General features: G+C 43.9%; 1 protein-coding gene across 1 annotated transcript in view; it reads right to left on the reverse strand.

Moving 5' to 3' along the window:
* The window catches only part of LY96 (lymphocyte antigen 96), a 196189-nt gene that overhangs the window by 112660 nt on the left and 56473 nt on the right, over positions 1 to 27056 (reverse strand). The window contains exon 5 of the mRNA XM_044294908.1: positions 24856 to 24979. Within this exon, the coding sequence (XP_044150843.1) occupies positions 24856 to 24979 (124 nt within the window). The remainder of the gene's footprint in view (positions 1 to 24855; positions 24980 to 27056) is intronic.

The raw sequence follows: 27056 nt of genomic DNA on the forward strand, positions 1-27056 counted from the left end.
GGGCTGTTTAAAAGCCTCTTGCCTCAGGATTATGGCCCATAGTAACTTTTAAACCCCTAAACCTATTCCAGGGAATTTTGGATAGTTTTGTCCCCCAAGTTATACTGTTTAAATTGATGTAAGTTATATGTATGGACAATGTAACCTCACAAAGTTATAACAACTTATAATAAGTGTAACTTGTCAGCTTGGGAGGAATATGCTGGGTGTGGTTCTATTGTCCCATTGTACCATTGTGTGTTTAAATGGTGATGTCTGTTCTGTTGTCTCCACATGTGTATTGGTGATCTCCCCTTTGTCCTGAGAGATAATTGGATTGTCTTCGGTCGTCTCCCAGGCAGAGAGGAGGAAACCATGATGCATTGTGGGGATATGTTGTATCTGTCCTGTGTCGCAGTCTCCCTTCTGGTCCTCTAGGGGGCGGGAACGATTGGTTGCTGTGTTTACATTGTGTGTGTTGTGAATTACTGATTGGTTGGATTTCAAACCCCTGTGGGCAGTGCTATGTATGTTTTTTTGTCAATAAAAGAGGCTGTACTTGAAGTACAGTCAGAGCACTGCTCGATCCTCAACACGGAGCCTTGTCTCGTTATTGGGGGGATTCCATATATGCTGTTGGAGACTGATTGCCAGGAGTGTAAGCCGACTGAATGCTTTTCCTGTTCGCCTGCTGACAGCTATTTGCGAGGTTCCAGTTTGGAGTGCTATTTTGTATCCAGTTCGGGAGGTTGGTGTTCTGCAGTAGCTGTGCCTCTCTCTCGGAAAGGGGCATATCGCATAAACGGATCTTAACCCCTTGTCTGCGGAAACGGTGCCGTTACATTGGTGGCAAGCAGCGGGATCGTTCCTACAGCCAGAAGGACAGCTACAGGAGACACCATTTCTGTGGATTCTACAATTTAAGGGCAACGCATGTCTCAGTACAGTGACCCTAAAAGCACCAGGATGGAACCAGCAGTGGAGTACAGATACTCTGTGGAGGAATTTGACCGTATGATGTGGTTGCGGCTGAACTTCTTCGGACCCAATCCAGCTTAGAAATACGTGAAGTTCGTGAGGAATCTAGTGTCGACAACCCTACTATACTGGGCAGAAGGTGACGGTCAGCTGCCACGTTGGGTGGACCTCCATCGGAAGTTACGGTTGCGGGACAGTGGGAGCCCAGTCTCCATTCCCCAGCGGCAGTGTGAAGTGCAGGGAGAGGAGAGCAGCGGCCTCCCTCCCCAGCGGCAGGCTGAGTTACAGGGGGCAGAGGTAGTTGTTCCTGCCCCCCAGCAGCAGCATGATTTTTTGGGAATTGGGAGCCGAGTCTCCATTCCCCAGCGGCAGACGGAGTTACAGGGGGCAGAGACAGTCGGTCCTGTCCCCCAGCGGCAGAGTGTCCTACAGGGAATAGAGAGCCCAGTCTCCTTTCCCCAGCAGCAGGACACTGTATTGGGAGCGGAGGCGGTCGGTCGCCCTCCCCAGCGGCTGGAAGTATGTATGGGAGAGGAGCTCGTTACCCCCTCTCCCCAGCGGCAGATTAACGCACCAGGGGGAGACAGTAAGCCCCACAACTGTGCAGATGGGACCGTGGTCTCTGCACTTACAGCACAGGGGGTAGGGACAGTTGTTCCTGTCCCCCAGCAACAGGGCAGTTTAGCCAAAGGGGAGACAGTCGGTTTCCCCCTCCAACAACCAGACTCCAACCAGGCTTCTTCCATGGTAGCGCTGGTACCAGGGCAGAGTCCCGCTGATCCCTGCCCACAAAGCAACCTCCACTCCAAGCCAGGGAGCAACTCAGAGACCGGGAGTACCAGCTACAAATATAATCTTGGTGGATTCACTGGACAGAGACAGGCTACGAAATTCAGCAGGTCCAGTATTTTGTTGTGGGTGGCCTGCCAGACTAACTCAGGTACCGACCGGCGTGAGGTCAGGTATCTGGTTAGTCTTCCCTGGGGGGGGGGAGATGTGTGGCGAAACCAACCTCGCCACTGGGTTTTGGAGGGGGCTGTTTAAAAGCCTCTTGCCTCAGGATTATGGCCCATAGTAACTTTTAAACCCCTGAACCTATTCCAGGGAATTTTGGATAGTTTTGTCCCCCAAGTTATACTGTTTAAATTGATGTAAGTTATATGTATGGACAATGTAACCTCACAAAGTTATAACAACTTATAATAAGTGTAACTTGTCAGCTTGGGAGGAATATGCTGGGTGTGGTTCTATTGTCCCATTGTACCATTGTGTGTTTAAATGGTGATGTCTGTTCTGTTGTCTCCACATGTGTATTGGTGATCTCCCCTTTGTCCTGAGAGATAATTGGATTGTCTTCGGTCGTCTCCCAGGCAGAGAGGAGGAAACCATGATGCATTGTGGGGATATGTTGTATCTGTCCTGTGTCGCAGTCTCCCTTCTGGTCCTCTAGGGGGCGGGAACGATTGGTTGCTGTGTTTACATTGTGTGTGTTGTGAATTACTGATTGGTTGGATTTCAAACCCCTGTGGGCAGTGCTATGTATGTTTTTTGTCAATAAAAGAGGCTGTACTTGAAGTACAGTCAGAGCACTGCTTGACCCTCAACACGGAGCCTTGTCTCGTTATTGGGGGGATTCCATATATGCTGTTGGAGACTGATTGCCAGGAGTGTAAGCCGACTGAATGCTTTTCCTGTTCGCCTGCTGACAGCTATTTGCGAGGTTCCAGTTTGGAGTGCTATTTTGTATCCAGTTCGGGAGGTTGGTGTTCTGCAGTAGCTGTGCCTGTCGCTCGGAAAGGGGCATATCGCCTAAACGGATCTTAACCCCTTGTCTGCTGAAACGGTCCGTTACACTCCCATTTTGCATGAACTGAACTCAAAGGTCTGAAACATTTTCTACATACACAAAAGACCCATTACTCTCAAATATTGTTCACAAATCTGCGTTAGTGTGCACTTCTCCTTTGCCGAGATAATCCATCCTACCTCACAAGTGTGGCATATCAAGGTGCTAAGTAGACAGCATGAATATTACACAGGTGTGCCTTAGACTTCCCACAATAAAAGGCCACTCGGAAATGTGCAGTTTGATCACACAGCACAATGCCACAGATGTCGCAACGTTTGAGGGAGCGTGCAATTGGCATGCTGACTGCAGGAATGTCTACCAGAGCTGTTGCCCGTGCAATGAATATTCATTTCTCTACCATAAGCCATCTCCAAAGGCGTTTCTGAGAATTTGGCAGTACATCCAACCGGCCTCACAACCGCAGACCACGTGTAACCACACCAGCCCAGGACCTCCACATCCAGCATGTTCACTTTCATGATCATCTGAGACCAACCACCTGGACAGCTGCAGCAACAATCGGTTTGCATAACCAAAGAATTTCTGCACAAACTGTCAGAAACCGTCTTAGGGAAGCTCATCTGCATGCTTGTCATCCTCATCGGGGTTTGGACCTTACTGCAGCTCGTTGTTGTAACTGACTTGAGTGGGCAAATGCTCACATTTAATGACGTCTGGCACGTTGGAGAGGCATTCTGTTCACGGATGAGTCCCGGTTTTTACTGTTCAGGGCAGATGGCAGACAGCATGTGTAGCGTCGTGTGGGTGAGTGGTTTGCTGGCGGCAATGTTGTGGATCAAGTGGCCCATGGTGGAGGTTGGGTTTGGTATGGGCAGGCGTATGTTATGGACAACGAACACAGGTGCATTTTATTGATGGCATTTTGAAAGCACAGAGCTACCATGACGAGATCCGGAGGCCCATTGTTGTGCCATTCATCCATGACCATCACCTCATGTTGCAGCATGATAATGCACGGCCCCATATTGCAAGGATCTGTACACAATTCCTGGAAGCTGAAAACATCCCAGTTCTTGCATGGCCACCATACTCACCGGACATGTCACCCATTGAGCATGTTTGGGATGCTCTGGATCGGCGTATACGACAGCGTGTTCCATTTCCTGCCAATATTCTGAAACTTCGCACAGCTATTGAAGAGAAGTGGACCAACATTCCACAATCAACAACTTGATCAACTCTATGCGACGGAAATGTGTTGCACTGCGTGAGGCAAATGGTGGCCACACCAGATACTGACTAGTTTTATGACCCCCCCCTCCCCCTCCGCCCCCTCCCCCAGTAAGGCAAAACTGTGCACATTTCCGAATGGCCTTTTATTGTGGGAAGTCTAAGGCACACCTGTGCAATATTCACGCTGTCAAATCAGCACCTTGATATGCCACATCTGTGAGCTGGGGTGGATTATCTCGGCATAGGAGAAGTGCTCACTGACAGAGATTTAGACTGATTTGTGAACAATATTTGAGAGTAATGGGTCTTTTGTGTATGTAGAAACTGTTTCAGATCTTTGAGTTCAGCTCATGCAAAATGGGAGCAAAACCGAAAGTGTTGTGTTTATATTTTTGTTCAGTATATATATATATATATATATATATATATATATACACTGAACAAAAATACACACATACTATGGAAATTGTTTCTATTTCTTCTTCTTCTACATTATTATTCAGCTCCTCTAGTAAGTGTACTTGAAAGAAGGAGGATAATTATTGTGACATAAATCCTATACATTCTCCCGCCTCCTCCTCTCCCTTATAACTGTGTCTTTACCTCAGTGTACCCCTCTCGAGAGAGCTAATGCAACTAGAGGAATCTTTGGAGAATATGTAACAGCTTAGCACATGATGTTCAGAGGCATGACATGAAAACACAGAGAAATAACTGGGGATCTCTGCTGGGAGCAAATATGGACATAAGGAATGGTGGAAGGGAGCATAATGAAAGCAGGAGAGAACACACTGTGATTGGTAAATTTGGGCATGGGAAACAGAGGCAGCAATTGTAGAGCGACTGATAGCAGTTGCTTGAAGATCTTTTCTGATAGATTATGTATATACAGTGCCTTGAAATAGTATTCATACCCCTTTCATACTTTTCCACATTTTCTCAAATTTACACCCACAAACTTAAATGTATTTTATTGGGATTTTATGTGATAGACCAACACAAAGTAGCAAGTATGTGTGAAGTGAAAATAAATGTATACATGATTTTCAAAGTTTTTTATAAATTAAAATCCAATGTGACCAATTGCCTTCAGAAGTCACGTAAATAGAGTCCGCCTGTGTGTAATTTATTCTCAGAATAACTACAGCTGTTCTATGAAGGCCTCAGAGGTTTGCCAATGAACATTAGTGATCAAACAGCATCATGAAAGCCAAGGAACACACCAGAAAGCTCATGGATAAAGTTGTGGAGATCTGTAAAGCAAGGTTAGGTTATAAAGAAATATCGCAAGCTTTCAACATCTCACTGAGCACTGTTCAATCCTTCATCCGAAAATGGAAGAGTTTGGCACAAATGCAAACCTACCAAGACATGGCCAGCCACGTAAACTGACAGCCCAAGCAAGGAGAGCACTAAGTAGAGAAGCAGACAATAGGCCCATGGCCATTCTGCAGGAGATGCAGAGATCCACAGCTCGGGTAGGGGAATCTGTCCAAAGGACAACTATTAATAGTGTACTCCCCAAATCTGGCCTTTATGGAACAGTGGCAAGAAGAAAGCCATTTTTGAAAGCAAGCCATAAGAAGTTACATTTGCAGTTTGCCACAAACCATGTAGGGTCAGATGAGACCAAAGTTAACTTTTTGGCCTAAATGCAAAATGCTATGTGTGGCAGAAAACTTAAACTGCACATCACTCTGAACACACCATCCCTATCATGAAATATGGTGGCGGTGGCGGCAACATCATGCTGTGGAGATGCTTTTCTTCAGCTGGGACAGGGAAACTGGTCAGAGTTGATGGGGAGATGGATGGGGCTAATTACAGGGCAATCCTAGAGGGAAACCTGGTAGGGGCCGCAAAAGACTTTAGACTGGGGTGGAGGTTCACCTTCCAGCAGGACAACGACCCTAAACATACAGCCAGAGCTACAATGGAATGGTTCAGATCAAATCATATTTATGTGTTCGAATGGCCCAGTCAAAGTCCAGACCTAAATCCCATTGAGAATCTGTGGCAAGACTTGACAATTACTGTTCACAGACGCCCTCCATCCAATCTGACTGATAGAATGGGCAACAATTTCGGCCTCTGGATGTGCAAAGCTGGTAGAGACATACCTCAAATGACTTGTAGCTGTAATTGCAGAGAAAGGTGGTCCTACAAAGTATTGACTCCGGGGAGCTGAATACAAATGCATAACACACTTTTTATATTTTTATTTAGACAAAAAATTTAAAACCATGTGTCATTATCTTTTCACTTCACACATACTTGCTACTTGTGTGGTCTATCACATAAAACCCAATAAAATACATTTATGTTTATTGGTGTAACGTGAAAAAAATTGGAAAAGTTCAAGGGGTATGAATACTTATTCAAGGCACTGTATATAGCAATGCTTTTATTGCTTGCTCTTTCTCATTATTGTCTTCCTTATATATCTTCTAGCTTTCTTGTTGTGAAGCATTGAGCACCTATATGCCGTCAAGCTGTACAATGCTAAGTGTCCACATCATGTCCATCACCTGACAGCTGGGCTGACCTATGTTGCCAAAATGCCACATGGTTTTTACAGATAAACCATGTAAAAACCACAGAGAAAATAACCACATTGCAAAACCACTGCAATTCACAGGTCCTGGGTGGTACACTACCATAACATGTGAACCACACCTTAGGGTCCTCTTACATGGCCCAGCCAAGACTAAATGGTGATCGATGATAAACAAGTCAACTGGCGCTCATTTAAAAAGCCTGTCACCTTTTCTGAAGTGAAAGGGGGATGAAAGATCACTATTACGATCATTCGTCCCCCATTCACTTTGCATATTGTCCCTAGCACATTCCCTGTTCATATTGCACTGTAATCAAACAATGATTATGGGAGCCACATGAAAGTTGAGATCACCCAACAAGCAAGCGTTTTGCTCATGTGTCAGGAGATTGATGGCACCTCAACGATGGTCAGTTATCAGGAACAAAGGTCACAATGAATGCTGACCCAATCCTCAGCCCATAAAAAAGGACCCTCACTCTATCAGACCTTACTAGGTGCATTCATACTTGTTGATACCAAGGTATGTTAAAACACCAGCTCAGAGCAGGATGCAGACAGGCCATATAGAGCGTTGTCTCCTGTCTGCATCCTGCTTTAATTGGTGTTTCTCAGTGATATGCTCCAAATTTGTTTTCCTTTTCAGTAAATTGCTTTTAACGGATTCATTCAGCATTGTGCTCCTTGCAGATTTCTCCATCTCATAATCAACATTCTCCATTCAAAGTCTAAATTTGGGCAAGATAATCATCATGCTGGCCAGTGTGACAGCTGCATGTCATCAGACTCCCCCTGTGCCAATAAAGCAGTGAGAGACGATCCTTCTTTTTACTTTGAGAAAAGAAAGACGGGGTCATTTCCATATTTGTGCACAGAAACTCTTAGGCCTCTTTCACACGGGCGAGATTTACGCGCGGGTGCAATGCGTGAGGTGAACGCATTGCAACCGCACTAAATCCGGACCCATTCATTTCTATGGGGCTGTGCACATGAGCGGTGATTTTCACGCATCACTTTTGCGTTACGTGAAAATTGCAGCATGTTCTATATTGTGCGTTTTTAACGCAACGCAGGCCCCATTGAAGTGAATGGGGCTTCGTGAAAATCGCAAGCATCCGCAAGCAAGTGCGGATGCGGTGCGATTTTCATGCACAGTTGCTAGGAGACGATCAGGATGGGGACCCGATCTTTATTATTTTCCCTTATAACATGGTTATAAGGAAAAATAATAGCATTCTTAATATAGAATGCATAGTACAATAGGGCTGGAGGGGTTAAAAAAAAAAATATTATTTAACTCACCTTAATCCACTTGTTCGCGCAGCCGGCATCTCTTCTGTCTTCTTCTTTGAGGAATAGGACCTTTGATGACGTCTCTATGCTCATCACGTGGTCTGTCACATGATCCATTGCCATGGTAAAAAGATCATGTGATGGACCATGTGATGAGTGCAGTGACGTCATCAAAGGTCCTATTCATCAAAGAAGAAGACAGAAGAGATGCCGGCTGCGTGAACAAGTGGATTAAGGTGAGTTAAATTTTTATTTTTTAACCCCTTCAGCCCTATTGTACTATGCATTCTGTATTAAGAATGCTATTATTTTCCCTTATAACTAGGTTATAAGGGGAAATAACACAATCTACACAACCTTGGACCCAAACCTGAACTTCAATGAAGAAGTTCAGGTCTGGGTACCACATTCAGTTTTTTATCATGCGCGTGCAAAACACATTGCACCTGCGCGATAAAAACTGAACAACGGAACGCAATCGCAGTCAAAACTGCAATTGGGTACCTACTCGCTCGGGTTTGCCGCAACGCATCCGGACCTTATCCGGACACGCTCGTGTGAAAGAGGCCTTAGGCTACTTTCACACTCGCGTTTTGGCTTTCCGTTTGTGAGATCCGTCATGGACTCTTAGAAGCGGTCCAAAACGGATCAGTTTTGCCCTAATACATTCTGAATGGAAAAGGATCTGCTCAGAAAGCATCAGTTTGCCTCCGATCAGTCTCCATTCTGCTCTGGAGGCGGACACCAAAGCGTTGCCTGCAGCATTTTTCTGTCTGCTTGACGAGACTGAGGCAAACGTTCTGGCACACAATGTAAGTCAATGGGGACGGATCCGTTTTCTCTGACACAATCTGGCACAATAGAAAACGGATCCGTCTCCCATTGACTTTCAATGGAGTTGATGACGGATCCGTCTTGACTATGTTACAGATAACACAAACGGATCCATCCATGACGGATGCATGCGGTTGTATTATTGTAACTGATCTGCTTTTGCAGATCCATGACGGATCCGCCCAAAACTTGACTTTGTTTCTGCATGCAGTTCTTTCAGCCATATCCAGGCCTCAATCCACATTGCAAAATCTTCACTGTATGAACAGAGCGTTGTCGATTCATACAATATTGATCAGCTATATTGATTGAAGAAAATTCAGGAAAGCAGCTGCACTTTAGGCTCTGTTCGGTGGTCCTTTTAATAGCTAAAATAGTGATGTCACCAGTGCTATTGTTGCAATCAAAATCCGGAACACTGATAGAACCTATTATAATTCACTGGGGTACCTCAGGATTCACCAGTATCTGCTTGCAAACTGCAACTGTGACGCTAGTGTGACCAGATCTACACCAGTCTTGGCTTGCGTCATTATCTAGGTTCAGTGTCAACAAGTGACATGTGGCACACAACATTTCCAGGTTTGACACTCCCAGTCTACAGTGTCTTGCAAAAGTATTTACCCCCTTGACTTTTTTCGTATTTTGGTGCCTCACAACCTGGAATTACCATGGATTGTTTAAGGATTTGCATCATTTAATTTACAGAACATGTCCACAAGTTTGAAGATTTTATTTATTTTTTTATTGTGAAAGAAACAACAAATAGGACAAAATAACAGAAAAAGTCAATGTGCATAACTATTCATCCCCCTAAAGTCAGTACTTTGTAGAGCCACCTTTTGCGGCAATCACAGCTCCAAGTCACCGTGGATAAGTCTCTATGAGCTTGCCACATCTTACCACTGGGATTTTTCCCCATTCCTCCTTGCAAAACTGCTCCAGTTCCTTCACGTTGGATGGTTTGTGCTTGAGAACAGCAATCTTTAAGTCTGACCACAGACTTTCTATTGGATTGAGATCTGGGCTTTGACTAGGCCATTCCAACACATTTACGATTCCCCTTAAACCACTCAAGTGTTGCTTTAGCAGTGTGTTTAGGGTCATTGTCCTGCTAGAAGGTAAACCTCCATCCTAGCCTCAAATCACGCACAGAATGGGACAGGTTTTGCTCAAGAATATCCCTGTATTTAGCACCATCCATCTTTTCCTCAACTTTGACCAGTTTCCCAGTCCCGGCTGCTGGAAAACATCCCCACAGCATGATGCTGCCACCACCATGTTCCATTGTGGGGCCGGTGTTCTTTGGGTGATGTGATGTGTTGGCTTTGCGCCAGACATAGCATTTACTTTGAATGGCCGAAAAGTTCAATTTTAGTCTGAACAGACCAGAGCACCTTCCTCCATACATTTTGGGAGTCTCCCACTTGCCTTTTCACAAACTCACAGCGTGCCTTTTTGTTTTTAGCTGAAAGTAATGGCTTTCTTCTGGCCTCTCTGCCATAAAGCCTAACTCTATGGAGCGTACAGCTTATTGTCATCCTATGTACATATACTCCAGTCTCTGCTGTGGAACTCTGCAGCTCCTTTAGGGTTACCTTAGGTCTCTGTGCTGCCTCTCCGATTAATGCCCTCCTTGCCCGGTCTGTGAGTTTTGGTGGGCGGCCGTTTCTTGGCAGGTTTACTGTTGTGCCATGTTCTTTCCATTTGGTTATGATAGATTTGATGGTGCTCCTGAGGATCATCAAAGATTTGGATATTTTTTTATAACCTAACCCTGACTTGTACTGCTCAACAACATTGTCCCTTACTTGTTTGGAGAGTTCCTTGGTCTTGATGGCAGTGTTTGGTTAGTGATTCCTCTTGCTTAGGTGTTGCAGTCCCTGGGGCCTTTAAAAAAAGGTGTGTATATGTAATGACAAATCATGTGACACTTAGATTGCACACAGGTGGACATCATTTCACTAATTATGTGAGTTCTGAAGGTAATTGGTTGCACCAGAGCTTTTTATGGGCTTCCTAACAAAGGGGTGAATACATATTCACATGCCAATTTTCTGTTTTCTACTTCTAAACAATAGTTTTATTCATATATTTTTCTCATTTCACTTCACCAACTTAGACTTTTGTGTTCTGATCCATTACATAAAATTCATATTAACAAAACATTGAATTTAAGGCTGTAATGTATCAAAATATGAAAAAAGTCAAGGGGGGGTGAATACTTTTGCAAGGCACTGTATATGGGGCATCTGAGGCTGGGGCATTCTGGGGTCTTCTGATGAGGCATCTGATGCACTGCTTGGAATATCTGATGAGACACAACAATGAGGTTATCTAAGGCACATCAAGTGGCTCTAAGTCACTGATGGGCAACTGACACATAATAGGCACATAGGTCCTCTAATTTTTTATTTTTTTTGGGCTGGGGTAACCTATCTTCTATTAGAAATTACCGCAATACCCGCCGGCCCTGTTGAGTATAATGGGATCTGCCAGATAACCAGCCGCTACTTGGCAAATATGCTGGAATTTGGCCAGCCAAAAACCGCTGCCCCCAGTAATTAAAATGACCCACTACAGTGTCCTAAGTAGTTAAAATGCGCCTACAATACCCCCAGTAGTTAAAATGCTCCATTGTAGTGCCAACAGTAGTTAAAATGCCCCTATAGCATCCCTACTAGTTCAAGAGCTGCTGCCTCCTGTAGTGCCTCAGTATTTGTAATCACCCCAGTAGTGCCCTAGAACTTATTCTGTCCCAGTCCACCATGGCACGGTCATCCTACACTATGGGCATGTTCACACAGCATTTTTTCAACCTGCATTTCAGCTTGTATTCTGTGTCAAAATGCATGAAGATTGCTTTCAATGAGAAATCTGTCTCATGGTGCCATTGATGTGAGAGGTCAACGTCGACTATGAAGGTGTACAAGGGAGGACCATCAAGATACAGTGGAGTAGCTCACCGCCAAAAAGAAAAGGGGGGCTACCAGACGAGTCTAAACCTACAGTTCAGGGAACTTAACTGCATTCGGGTCACTGTACCGCTGCTGACAAAGTTGCATTGACAGAAAAGACTTCATTTTCTTTGCATTCACAAAAGGTTGCCTTCTCCAATGAGTCACATTTTCTTCTTCATTGAATGATTCTCACAGAAAGTGAATCGGGACCATGGTATCCTCTGCTTGATAACGAATATCTGTGTGGAACGTGATCTCGAGGAAAGACTTACACGAGTGAAAAGTTGGGAGCAGCACGGTCCTACAATAAACCTGATTAAATGGATGGAAGTTGACGCGTCAAGAGAGAAACAAGAGAGGACAAATACCCTGCAACCATTGCTGGAAGAACACAAGATGGTGGTGGCAGCGTTATGGTCTGGGGAATGTTTTTGTGGCATTCTCTGGGCCCACTCATCCATGTGGAAGGCACTTTCAACCGAATTAGGTATGATTCCGTTCTTGCAGATCACGTATACCTGTCCATACTGATTGTCTTTCCTGGGGCAGATGAAATCTTCCAGAAAGATGATGCGACAGGTCACACGGCTATAAATATCCTACACTGGTTGGAAGAGCATGAGCAAGACTTCCAAGTAATGCCCTGGCCCCTTTATTTTCCAGACTTGAACCCAGTTGAACTGTGGGACCACCTTGATCATCGTGTTTACTCTATCAATCCTCCCTCACGTCCTCCATCAGCTGTGGGATGCTCTGCAGTCAGCATGTCTCCAGATACCTATGACAACCTACTATAAACTTATTGAGTCACTCCCAGCCCGTCTACCTGCTGTCAGAGCTGTACACAGCAGATATTAGCTGTTGTTCATAATAATGTGACCTGACTGTGTATTTTTACAGTAGGAACATACCGTAAAAAAAGTTGAAACTAAAATTATAGCTGACATGCAAAATAATAAATATGTAGCATTTTGTATTACTAGATATATATTCTCCTCTGGAAAACTAGGCCTTTGTGAACGCTCACACATTACGCAGAACAATATAGTGTTATAGACGTGTTAATCATTTATTTTGTTATCTGCTATGTAAATAATTCCCATGCTTTTCTTGTTGGTTTATTAGCTGAGTGAATCATGTCCAGACGGTCAGCTGCTGAAGATAAGCAGAAGCAGTTTTACTTTTATGTTCTTTAGCGTCTTCTCTTATATACTGTGCATGTGCAGTGCTGCTCACTGTCATTTTATTAATCTCATGCTCATGTTTTGACTGCAGCTGTAGACACTACTGTGGTCACAATACTGTGAGGTCACAGCCTGGTGTTGCAGCTGGCTGCGTGCACGATTTTACCGCAAAATCATCAACTGGCTGCCGTAGGTGGGCTTGTCTTGATAGCATCCAGCCAGGCACACCTTCAGACAGCACCCTAGGGCCCCTTTCATATGGCAAGTTTTCCGCGTGGGTGCAATGCGTGAGTGAACGCATTGCACCCGCACTGAATCCGAACCTATTCATTTTTATGGGGCTGTGCACATGAGCGGTGATTTTCACGCATCACTTGTGCGTTGCGTGAAAATCGCAGCAAGCTCTATATTGTGCGTTTTTCACGCAACGCAGGCCCCATAGAAATGAATGGGGCTGCGTAAAAATCGCAAGCATCCGCAAGCAAGTGTGGATATGGTGCGATTTTAACGCATGGTTTCTAGGATGAAAGTCTATTCACTGTATTATTTTCCCTTATAACATGGTTAAAAGGGAAAATAATAGCATTCTTTAATACAGAATGCTTAGTAGAAGGTCAATTGAGGGTTAAAAAATAAATAAAAATTAACTCATCTCCTCCAATTGATCGCGTAGCTGCCGGTCTCCTGTTCTTTCTTTAGGACCTGTCAAAGGACCTGTGGTGACATCACTGTGCTCATCGCATGATACATCACATGATCCATCACCATGGTGATGGACCTTGTGATGAGCACAGTGACGTGACCTGTACATCCTCAAAAACCTTTACCTGAGAAGGAGCAGCGCAAATCTGGTATTTTCTGTATAAGACTGTGTGAAGGAGACTTCAAAGAGATTTTGCTGCACTCTTTTGGTATAGACTTTTTCAAGGACTCTGTGTGGTTTATCAAACTGGTGTGAAGGAAACCTGGCTTTGTTGCCCACAGCAACCAATTAGATTCCACCTTTCATTTTTCAGACTTCCTCTGGAAAATGAAAGGTGAAATCTGATTGGTTGCTATGGGCAACAAAGCCAATTTTCCTTCACACCAGTTTGATAAATCTCCCCCTTTGTGTTGTTTTGTACAAAAAGGTACTAAAGGTAATTGGACATGGACCGGTGTAATTACATTCCCTTCTTTATCATATAAGGCTACTTTCACACTTATGTTTAACTTTTCCGGTATTGAGATCCGACATGTGTAACATCCTGAAGTATGTCACTAAACTTCTGTCACCCTGCTTCATAATATGATAAGTGTATATTATTATCATCTTGTGTAATCTTGCTTTACATTTTCCATTATATGTATTTTCTATGCCTGTTTTATATTATTGCTGTAATTTTCAATGTACACCAGCAGGTGGCAGCAGTATGTAGCAGGTCATAGTTAGTATCTCTAGCCTGGAATAGTCCATTCCAGTCTAGGCTCCCCTGTATAAGCAGAAGTGGGACATTCCCATGTCTTGTCTAATGAGGAGGAGAAGGAAGTGTAGTCAGTGTACCAGCCACCCCCTGCTGGGGTAGGTTGTGTTAGTAGGAGCTCCCAGAAACAGGGATCCCAGCTCTGGATCCAGCCTCGGCTGAGGTAAAGATCCATTCCCCCAGGCTGAGCCATCTACCTCAGTTGGTGGACAAAGAAAGCAGCATCTACAGAACTATAGATCTCCAGGAAGACATCACCATACCCTGCGAGCAGTCCTGTGAGTACAGATCCAAAGACAAAGAGAAGATAGATACCTCTTCAGTTAGTCAGGCCCAAACAAAGCAGACTAAAGACAGAGCAGAAGATAGATACCTGCCAGATTCTACTAGGCGTATGTACAAGAAGCAGAATAGATAAATTCCTGCCACATATTGCCCAAACCTGCTGGGATCCTAGACTATTGCTGTACCTGTATGGATCAAAGCTGCATATCACCAAGTAAACTCAAGTTGGACTTTATTACCTGTTTGGATCTTAATTATTCCTCAATTACTCCTGCTAACCACACTCAATTTTATTGCAAGTGAGCCAAGATTCAGGAGTCCAGCCGTACCAAGGTAGGAGACACCGTTGACACTACACAGAGACATTATTCCCCTCTGGCATTCCTCACCTGGTATATGAGCTATAACATCTTAAAGGGCCCTGCTACAGTACCTGCGCAAGCTGCAATTGGCATCACAAACTAATGCACATATACACTCACCTAAAGAATTATTAGGAACACCATACTAATACGGTGTTGGACCCCCTTTTGCCTTTAGAACTGCCTTAATTCTACGTGGCATTGATTCAACAAGGTGCTGATAGCATTCTTTAGAAATGTTGGCCCATATTGGATAGCATCTTGCAGTTGATGGAGATTTGAGGAATGCACATCCAGGGCACGAAGCTCCCGTTCCACCACATCCCAAAGATTCTCTATTGGTTTGAGATCTGGTGACTGTGGGGGCCATTTTAGTACAGTGAACTCATTGTCATGTTTAAGAAACCAATTTGAAATGATTCAAGCTTTGTGACATGGTGCATTATCCTGCTGGAAGTAGCCATCAGAGGATGGGTACATGGTGGTCATGAAGGGATGGACATGGTCAGAAACAATGCTCAGGTAGCCTGTGGCATTTAAACGATGGCCAATTGGCACTAAGGGGCCTAAAGTGTGCCCAGAAAACAACCCCTACACCATTACACCACCACCACCAGCCTGCACAGTGGTAACAAGGCATGATGGATAGTTACATGTTCTCATTCTGTTTACGCCAAATTCGGACTCTACCATTTGAATGTCTCAACAGAAATCGAGACTCATCAGTCCAATTTTGGTGAGCTTGTGCAAATTGTAGCCTTTTTTTCCCATTTGTAGTGGAGATGAGTAGTACCCGGTGGGGTCTTCTGCTGTTGTAGCCCATCCGCCTCAAGGTTGTGCGTGTTGTGGCTTCACAAATGCTTTGCTGCATACCTCTGTTGTAACGAGTGGTTATTTCAGTCAACGTTGCTCTTCTATCAGCTTGGATTAGTCGGCCCATTCTCCTCTGACCTCTAGCATCAACAAGGCATTTTTCGCCAAAAGGGCTGCCGCATACTGGATGTTTTTTCCTTTTCACACCATTCTTTGTAAACCCTAGAAATGGTTGTGCGTGAAAATCCCAGTAACTGAGCAGATTGTGAAATACTCAGACTGGCCCGTCTGGCACCAACAACCATGCCACGCTCAAAATTGCTTAAATCACCTTTCTTTCCCATTCTGACATTCAGTTTGGAGTTCAGGAGATTGTCTTGACCAGGACCACAACCCTACATGCATTGAAGCAACAGCCATGTGATCGGTTGACTAGATAATCGCATTGATGAGAAATTGAACAAGTGTTCCTAATAATTCTTTAGGTGAGTGTATACTGACCCACTGCATAGCAATCCCACTGACCCAGTGTCCTGCTCATTGCATTTAAGTGGCGTCACGGGAACAGCATCGGATTGAATTGTGTGCCACCCCTGACAACAGAACCGGATCCAATTGTGGGTGAACGGATCCAACCGCATGTTTCACAGTGCTGCAAATTGTGCAAACAAACCCTGAAAAGTGACTTTATTGCTATATTGCTGTGTCAGATAGCGCTAGACGTGCGCTCCAGCATTCAAAGGGTTAATTTGCTATTGTTAAATTCACTATATTCGTTAAAATGGTGCTTCATCTTTATGCCCAGAAGCGGGGAAAGAAAGGAACGCCCTCTCAAGAGCCCGAAAATGCTGTATACGCCCCCCAGAAGCGGGAAAATCTAGCAACTCCCCCTCAAGAGCGCAAAGATATCGAATGCGCCCCTCTGGAAGCGGGAAAAATAGAGACTGCCCCCAGTGAACTTGCCATGGTGAGCCGAGGTGATAAAGACTCCGCCCTCTGGACTACACCCTTAGATTTGGCGTTTTGTTCACTTGGAGAAGCAGCAATGGAGCATCCACGTCCCAAGTGGAACCAGATGGCGATTGGCGGAGAGCCCGTCTATCCTGAGTACCCACTGGAGATCCAGGTCGCCCAACTACTGAAGCGCCGCGGACCCTCCATCTTTGGCACCAGCCCAGAGGCAGTGGATTCCTCCCTGGTCAAAGATCCTGCGTCTCCTACCTTGGCCAGCATTCCCGAGGATCCTGAGAAGGCTGCCGCCGAAGTCCCGGGTCCTGATACAAAGAGCCCGGACCTGATTGAGTTCCCGGAGGCTGTGGATCCCTCCGCTCTGTCAAGCGCGCCCACGGAAGACGACGTGCCTGTGAAGATGGAGGTCGACGTCAAGCCTGTTCCTGCGGAGGACGCCGCTGACGCAGCAACCCTCGCCATTGACAAGCCGCTGTTCAAGACAAAGATGGCACCCAGGAGGCACCGGAACCGGCCGCGACATCAGGTAGGAGCAGACGCGCTCCCTGAGGCCCAGGCCCGGTCTGTACCTGCCCCTGCACCGCCCCCCTGAGGGTCCCGATACCCCAAACAGGCCTAGGCCTGCTCCGCCAAGGACACTTACTGGTGCGGCGGAGGCGGCCGGAACTTCCACTCCGCCGCCCAGTGCTACTACTGCCAGAGCGGGACGTCTCAATCCTGAGGTCCCCATAGTGAGCCCTGAAATCCCTGCGGCTCCAACTCTATAGGTGGGGCAAATAAATAATTCTGTCCTGACTTTCAATCCCAAAGTGCGGTGCCTCCAGGAAACCCCTGATGGCCGTATGTGCTTTAGGGAGCAGCCCCAACCTGAGCCGGCTCCTCTTATACCAGGTTTGGCCGCACCACCAAACCTGAGGGTAGGACAGATAAACAATTCGGTCCTTACGTTTAACCCTAAGGTACAGTCATATGCCAAGCCACCATACGTCCTGCCCGGAAACAGCCCCAGGCAGCTGCTCCAACCCTTCCTGAGCCCCTTCAGCCAGAGGTCCTATCTCCCTCTGTGCCGGCTGGAGATTCCGGGCCACGGTGTGTTACTGCCGCGTTTTCCAGGCTGTCAGCACAGCCAGTACCTGCAGCCACCAGCAGAGGGCAGTGGCGTACCACTACGGCAGCTCCAATGAGCTACCACCAGAGGCAGGAACAACCTCTTATGCATTTCAGAAGCTCCAGCAGCGATGAGGAGCTGGACACCTACCTGTAAAAGGTGTCCCCTTTAAAAGTAAAGAAACATAATCATCAGTAACATTTTGGAGCCACTCCATGGACTGATTTCCTGACGGGTGAGGACCTGTTGGCAGTTTTGTGTGTTTTAACCGTTTTTGTTCCAGGTTGCCTGTGTTTGTCCTCATCCAGATGGTCATGTCAATTAGGACTCCCCCCCATCAGCACTTAACCCCCTCATGTCCAAGTTAACCGTTTTATCCCCTTTCTCAGGTTACTTGAAAGCCTTCACTGCTCTTATGACATGTTAACCCTTTGGATTACAATTTACTACTTTGCCCTGTGGATTGCAAGGAACTTTTATCAGTTTCCAGAGGATTCTACAACTTTAAGCACTTCCAGGAAACAGGACTCAAGTTATTGTTGAGCCTGACCTGGCATTGACATTTGCACTATTTTATAAAATGTTTTACTGCAACGTAAAAGTTTGCACTCAAAGAAAGGACTCAAACGTGATACCTGAGCTCTTTGTGATTTTCATGCTATTTAATAATTTTGCATTATTGTACCAGTTTACAAGTTTGTAACGTTTAAGATAACATGCCCATTGTGTGTATTCTCTTTCTGGGTGCCACAATGTGAATTTATGCACTGTTTCTACAAACCGGATTCCAAAAAATTTGGGACACTATACAAATCGTGAATAAAAACTGAATGCAATGATGTGGAGGTGCCAACTTCTAATATTTTATTCAGAATAGAACATAAATCACAGAACAAAAGTTTAAACTGAGAAAATGTACCATTTTAAGGGAAAAATATGTTGAATCAGAATTTCATGGTGTCAACAAATCCCCAAAAAGTTGGGACAAGGCCATTTTCACCACTGTGTGGCATCTCCCCTTCTTCTTACAACACTCAACAGACGTCTGGGGACCGAGGAGACCAGTTTCTCAAGTTTAGAAATGGGAATGCTCTCCCATTCCTGTCTAATACAGGCCTCTAACTGTTCAATCGTCTTGGGCCTTCTTTGTTGCACCTTCCTCTTTATGATTAGTGTTGAGCGCGAATATTCGAATTACGAATTTTTTTCTCGAATATCGCAATTTCGAGATTTCGCGAATATTTAGAATATCGTTCTATATATTCGCGAATTCGAATATTCGTATTTTTTTTTTTTATTATAATATTTTTTTTCTTTCCCACTTCTCTAAAGTTGTTCTTACCTGTCCTTTGGATTCCTGGCTTCCTGGCTGCTCCAGTCAGTGGTGTTTTCAACTTACTGCTATATTCCATATTAGCTAAATTACAATCTAATCTATATGTGTATTTTACGAAATTTCGCAAGTTGCGATGCGAGTAATATAACACGAAATAATCGCATGAAGATTTCAATTTAGCACTGCTATATTCCATATTCTAGCCTAATATGGAATATAGCTGTGCTAAGTTAGCACTGCTATATTCCACACTAGGCTAGAATATGGAATATAGCAGTGCTAAGTTGAAATCTTCATGCGATTATTTTGTGTTATATTACTCGCATCGCAACTTGCGAAATTTGCAAATGTTCTTAATATTGCTCTAACTTCGTCTTTTAGAATATTACGAATATTCTAAAAGACGAAGTTAGAGCAATATTACGAAATTTCGTAAAATACACATAGATTGTATTTAAGCTAATATACTGCTATAGTAATATTTTTTAATAGTGTACATATTTTACAAAACTTAAGTTCAGAAGAGGCAAAAAAAAAAATTAGAGGCAAAAAAAGGGATTATAGCAGTATATTAGCTAAATTACAATCTATATGTGTATTTTACGAAATTTCGTAATATTGCTCTAACTTCGTCTTTTAGAATATTCGTAATATTCTAAGAGACGAAGTTAGAGCAAATCACGAAATTTCGTAAAATACACATATTAGCCTAGCCATAGTCAATTAGCATAGGAACGTTGCCTTATACTATCAAGATAAATAATCGCAATACGCGGAAAAAAAAATTAGTATATTATTCGCGATAATTGGAATAATTACGAATATTCGATTTCGACGAATATAACACGAATATTCATTCGAATATTCGCGAAATATCGCGAAATCGAATATGGCACCTCCCGCTCATCACTATTTATGATGCGCCAAATGTTCTCTATAGGTGAAAGATCTGGACTGCAGACTGGCCATTTCAGTACCCGGATCCTTCTCCTACGCAGCCATGATGTTGTGATTGATGCAGAATGTGGTCTGGCATTATCTTGTTGAAAAATGCAGGGTCTTTCCTGAAAGAGATGACGTCTGGATGGGAGCATATGTTGTTCTAGAACCTGAATATATTTTTCTGCATTGATGGTGCCTTTCCAGACATGCAAGCTGCCCATGCCACACGCACTCATGCAACCCCATACCATCAGAGATGCAGGCTTCTGAACTGAGCGTTGATAACAACTTGGGTTGTTTCCTTGTCCTCTTTGGTCCGGATGACATGGCGTCCCAGATTTCCAAAAAGAACTTCGAATCGTGACTCGTCTGACCACAGAACAGTCTTCCATTTTGCCACACTCCATTTTAAATGATCCCTGGCCCAGTGAAAACGCCTGAGCTTGTGGATCTTGCTTAGAAATGGCTTCTTCTTTGCACTGTAGAGTTTCAGCTGGCAACGGCGGGTGGCACGGTGGATTGTGTTCACTGACCATGGTTTCTGGAAGTATTCCTGAGCCCATTCTGTGATTTCCTTTACAGTAGCATTCCTGTTTGTGGTGCAGTGTCGTTTAAGGGCCCGGAGATCACGGGCATCCAGTATGGTTTTACGGCCTTGACCCTTACGCACAGAGATTGCTTCAGATTCTCTGAATCTTCGGATGATGTTATGCACAGTTGATGATGATAGATGCAAAGTCTTTGCAATTTTTCTCTGGGTAACACCTTTCTGATATTGCTCCACTATCTTTCTGCGCAACATTGTGGGAATTGGTGATCCTCTACCCATCTTGGCTTCTGAGAGACACTGCCACTCTGAGAAGCTCTTTTTATACCCAATCATGTTGCCAATTGACCAATTTAGTGTTAATTGGTCTTCCAGCTCTTCGTTATGCTCAAATTTACTTTTTCCAGCCTCTTATTGCTACTTGTCCCAACTTTTCTGGGTTTTGTTGACACAGTGAAAATTTGAATCAACGTATTTTTCCTTTAAAATTATACATTTACTAGGATTAAACGTTTGATCTGTCATCTACGTTCTATTACAAATAAAATATTGTCATTTGCCATCTCCACATCATTGCATTCAGTTTTTATTCACAATTTGTTTAGTGTCCCAACTTTTTGGGAATCCGGTTTGTAATTATTGCACTTAACCATTGCACTTAACAAAAATGTAGCAACCTACTAAATGTGTGCCTTTTTTACAGCTCTTGTTCTCTTCCCCTTTATACGGTCTGTCATCATAGAGACGTTGTATACTAATGGCCTACACCCGGTGTTATATACCCATAGGTACCCAGGGTAGGACCAAGTGGTAAGTCCAGGCAGATCCAGTTACTTCACAGGTACCCCTGCTGCTTCGGGAATTGTTAGAAGCCCTAGGCTGCTCCTTTCTGCTTGTTTTATGTTCAGGATTGTTCCCATCCTGAGGTGTCTCATTTCCAGGAGCGCACGGGATTAAAGACCCTCCTCCTAGCCAGAAGATACGGAGACGATAAATACCTCCCCTTCTGAGCCTTTTGCCTAAGGTAAGGCGCCTCAAACCTTAGAACCATATTTAGCTTCCTCTTAGTCATCATAGTGATCGTGCTACAAGCCAAATTTCTTCAGGCTATGGTGCAGGGAAGGGACTACAGAATAAAGCCACCCTTCTATTTGCGGGCTTTGCATTACACAATGGTGGGATTACGGAGTAAAGACACCCCCATGTTTTTTTGATGTCTATAGAGCTCTGGACATACGAAGGCAGTTAGTGATGTTTGCTCTGTGCAGTATTAGGTTACCTGGTTATACCAAGAGAAGGAAACTGTGTGTTGGACACCTTACTCTAGCGGGCAGAAACCTTGAGGAAACCGTTATATGTTTTGTCTATGTATGTCACATTATGTAAATTCACGCAGCACTTTGTATTTATTGGGTACCCAGAGCTGATTCCTCCACCCTCTTAGCATACGCCGAGGACAGCTTCACTTAAAGTAAGCGTGTATGTAACATCCTGAAGTATGTCCCTAAACTTCTGTCACCCTGCTTCATAATATGTTAAGTGTATATTATTATCATCTTGTGTAATCTTGCTTTACATTTTCCATTATATGTATTTTCTATGCCTGTTTTATATTATTGCTGTAATTTTCAATGTACACCAGCAGGTGGCAGCAGTATGTAGCAGGTCATAGTTAGTATCTCTAGCCTGGAATAGTCCATTCCAGTCTAGGCTCCCCTGTATGAGCAGAAGTGGGACGTTCCCATGTCTTGTCTCATGAGGAGGAGAAGGAAGTGTGGTCAGTGTACCAGCCACCCCCTGCTGGGGTAGGTTGTGTTAGTAGGAGCTCCAAGAAATAGGGATCCCAGCCCCTGGATCCAGCCTCGGCTGAGGTAAAGATCCATTCCCCCAGGCTGAGCCATCTACCTCAGTTGGTGGACAAAGAAAGCAGCATCTACAGAACTATAGATCTCCAGGAAGACATCACCATACCCTGCGAGCAGTACTGTGAGTACAGATCCAAAGACAAAGAGAAGATAGATACCTCTTCAGTTAGTCAGGCCCAAACAAAGCAGACTAAAGACAGAGCAGAAGATAGATACCTGCCAGATTCTACTAGGCGTATGTACAAGAAGCAGAATAGATAAATTCCTGCCACATATTGCCAAAACCTGCTGGGATCCTAGACTATTGCTGTACCTGTATGGATCAAAGCTGCATATCACCAAGTAAACTCAAGTTGGACTTTATTACCCGTTTGGATCTCAATTATTCCTCAATTACTCCTGCTAATCACACTCAATTTTTTTGCAGGTGAGCCAAGATTCAGGAGTCCAGCCGTACCAAGGTAGGAGACACCGTTGACACTACACAGAGACCTTATCCCCCTCTGGCATTCCTCACCTGGTATATGAGCTATAACATCTTAAAGGGCCCTGCTACAGTACCTGCGCAAGCTGCAATTGGCGTCACAAACAAATACACAAATATACTGACCCACTGCATAGCAACCCCACTGACCCTGTGTCCTGCTCATTGCACATAGGATCTCAATACTGGAAGAAAACGCTTCTATTTTGTCCCCATTCATTGTCAATGGGGACAAAACTGAACTGAACTGAACGGAGTGCACCAGAATGCATTCCATTCCATTTGGTTGTGTTCCCATACCGCAAGCTGTGGTTTTCTGTCCGCCATGGGATGCATTTTCTCTGACACAATAGAAAACGGATTTGGCACCCATTGACATTCAATGGTGCTCATACGGATGTAGTAGAGTTAACACACATGCTTTATGAGACGTGTTATCTAAACTAAATGCGTTAAGCTAACTCCTTTGTGTGTGTGTTAACCCTGCTACATCCGTACCTGATCCGGCATTGCTATTTTAAAGATAATACAACCAGATTCATTCATAATAGATGCAGCCGGTTGTATTATCAGTAACGGAAGCGTTTTTGCTCATCCCTGTCATGTGACTGCTGTCCCATCATGCCTTAGGGCAATGAGGTGTGTCCTGACATAGGCAGATCATGTGACGCAAACCAATTCATTTTCTACCTCCACATATTCAAGATGCTGTGTATGATTGGATTTATAACAGACAAAAACTTGTGCTGTCTGTCTATCTGTCTATTATCTATCTGTCTGTCTATTATCTATCTGTCTATTGTCTGTGTGTCTATCTGTCTATTATCTATCTGTCTATTGTCTGTGTGTCTATCTGTCTATTATCTATCTGTCTGTCTATTATGCATCTATTGTCTGTCTATCCATCCATAACTGACACGGCCTATAGCGGAGTGGTTATTGCAGGGAAGGAAAAGAAGTGCTGTGAGCATGTGCGTCCTGTATTACAAGGCTCCACCACAGGACGTAACCAGCAGCAACTGAAATCGAAACTGATTTGCGACAGGATGCAATGGCAGGCTAATAACTTTAGAATAAGGCTACTTTCACACTACCGGCAGGCTATTCTCTGCGCTTTGGATCTGGCATTTCCCGGATGCCCACCAGTCCCTTTGACTATAATGGGGTCCGGCAGAGATCCGGCCACTACCCGGAAAATATTGTCTACTGGCCCAAAAACCTGACTGCAGGTGTAAAAGTAGCCTAAGGGCTTTATTACACCAACAGTTTATCTGACCAATATCTGTCCAATCGGACCAATAGTTGGTGTGTATAACAAAAGATCTGTGTGTGTAATTGGCCATCTCACCAATAATTGGCCAGAAAATCTGTCAGATAATCTGTTGGTGTAATACGGGCCTAAGGCAGATTTGATAAATGGTGGTAGTTGGGGAAAGTGACATAACAGCGATATCTGTAGGGTGGGATATACCCCTAACACCTGCCAGGTAGACATATAATCAAATACAACCACAGTCATGATCTCACCTACCACATCTCATCGTATTACAGATAACAGACCCTGAATGTCAGTCATTATCAGTACTAGGAATAGGCTAATGGCAGTGTCTTTCACACAGATTACTGACACAAATCTAGAAAGAAAAACTGCCCCAACAATCTCATGTGTATCCCATCTGGAGGACCTCCAAAAACATTTCCGTACATACATATTGATTATATCAGCCACCTTCAGCTTTAAATTTAGTAATAAGCTATTTAATAATCCAAAATAACCTCTTTACATGTTGAAAAAAAAAAGCCCCATTTGGTCCTATTTCCTAACAGGAATATCCACGGGTAAGATGTCTTACTGTTCAGAAGGAAGCAGGCACTGGAATGTATAAATAGATACACATTTTGGGCAAGAACATCGAATTTCTCATCAGAAAATACAGTCTGGCTTTGGATATATATTGCAGGGATGAATGCTGCCATCTGGTGGACATACAGTAAAAAGTCAAAGAGAAAAATGAATGCTTTTATTTTTTTCAGAATTGAGATGGAGTAAAAAAAAAAAAAAAAGCACAATGATAAAAATCTTACATTTTAAAGAAATGTTTCCAGAAACAATACTTAACATCTATCCACACTATAGCTGATAAGTGTCTCTATTCAAAGTGTCTGTGACTGACGGATATAGTACAGCAGTGGTAGTGCACATGAGGGGCCACTGCTCCATTTAAATGGAGGACACGGTACAGTTAAATACGTTTGGGACTTACATTTGCCGAACTTTTAAAGGGCAGATTGCACATACATACTGCATCTTGATATTGTACATGTAATTAATAAACTATATACCAGTAAGCAATGAATGTATATATTACAACATTAAACATCAGAATATGTGGATTATCACTATTTATTAATATTACAATTTTCAGTGCGCCAGTAAAAATGTTTTAAAAAAATCCAAAATGTTTCCAAATGTCTATATAAATATTGTTTTCGCAATTATTATGTGGGAAAGAAATACATAAGCATATACCTGAGAAATACTACAGCGTTTAGTGGCACGTACACACGTTTTAATGTTACATTTTTTTTTATATTTGGTGATTTTTGCTTTAATATTCCATGTCACTATATATATATATATATATATATATATAGACACACACTAAAATCCTGCAGTTTTCACACTGGCCTCTAGGCCTAATGATATGTCAAGACTTCCTGTTCTGTACAGGTAACTTTTCAGTAGCCATCTAATTATTATAACAGGCAGGATTACAATGACAGCTACCACAGGATCCACCGTTCCCAATAGTTGATATCACAGCTTATCTACACCCTTCTGACCTCTGCACAGGTCACAGAACATGCCTAGAAAACTCACCATAGAAATCACTGCAGTCAACGTCTGTCCATTGTGTCCATGGCCTGTATGGCTGCACTAAAAGTACCAGAAGTCTTGACATGTTTTAGTCCTAATGGCGAGTGCAAAAACTACAGGATTTTATGATTTTTGTTTTTTAAATATAAAATATCACCAGTTATCCCATAACTGATGTAAAACATGAAAATCGTACATCATATAATACATGAGTCTCTTTTTAACAAAGCTACAACCAGCCCTGTACCTCACATGGGTCCAGAGATCTCCCCATTCAATGCTCTGCTAGATTTATATCAAGCTGGCAGCTCAAGGGGAGTGTCTATCCTGCTGCAGCTCAGGGGGCGTGTCCATGCTCTCCCTATCACAGCTCAGGAGGCAGTTGAAGGATTAAACTGAGCATGTGCGGCCTTCTCAGTGAGCAGGACAAAGAAATAAGAAATAAACAAACAGCAGGTGGTGCTATACAGATACATTTTACTCAATGACTGTGCTAAATTTTTAATTACATGCAATTACAAAATAATTTAGATCCAGGTGCTGGTTTAAACACTGTTGAATATTTTTTGCAGGACAACCCCTTTAAGCCATAGGTAACATTCCCTTTAAAGTTTTTTTTTTTTGTGCATTGTTATAACTAAGGCTTCTTTCACATTAGCGTTAGGCGTTAGGCTTGGCCGACAGGCTGTTCCAGCAGGGGAACAGCCTGACGGATCCGTACTAATGCTTGCACACTTGTGCTGACGGAAGTTTGGCCTTGGCCCCATTCACTATAATGGGGACAGGAGGGAGATGCGGCTGCAGCACGGCAAACATGCAGAGAGGCAACTGGACAAATACAGCAAGCCTAAGGCCTCTTTCACACTTGCGTTGTCCGGATATGTACTCCACTTGCCGGAATTACACGCCGGATCCAGAAAAACGCAAGTGAACTGAAAGCATTTGAAGACGGATCCGTCTTTAAAATGCGTTCAGTGTTTACTATGGCAGCCAGGACGCTATTAAAGTCCTGGGTGCCATAGTAGGAGCGGAGAGCGGGGGAGCGGTATACTTACAGTCCGTGCGGCTCCCGGGGCGCTCCAGAATGACGTCAGAGCGCCCCATGCGCATGGATAACGTGCCATGCGATCACGTCATCCATGCGCGTGGGGCGCCCTGATGTCACTCTGAAGCGCC

The sequence above is a fragment of the Bufo gargarizans genome, chromosome 5 (genome assembly GCF_014858855.1).
Source record: "Bufo gargarizans isolate SCDJY-AF-19 chromosome 5, ASM1485885v1, whole genome shotgun sequence".
Lineage (NCBI taxonomy): Eukaryota > Metazoa > Chordata > Amphibia > Anura > Bufonidae > Bufo > Bufo gargarizans.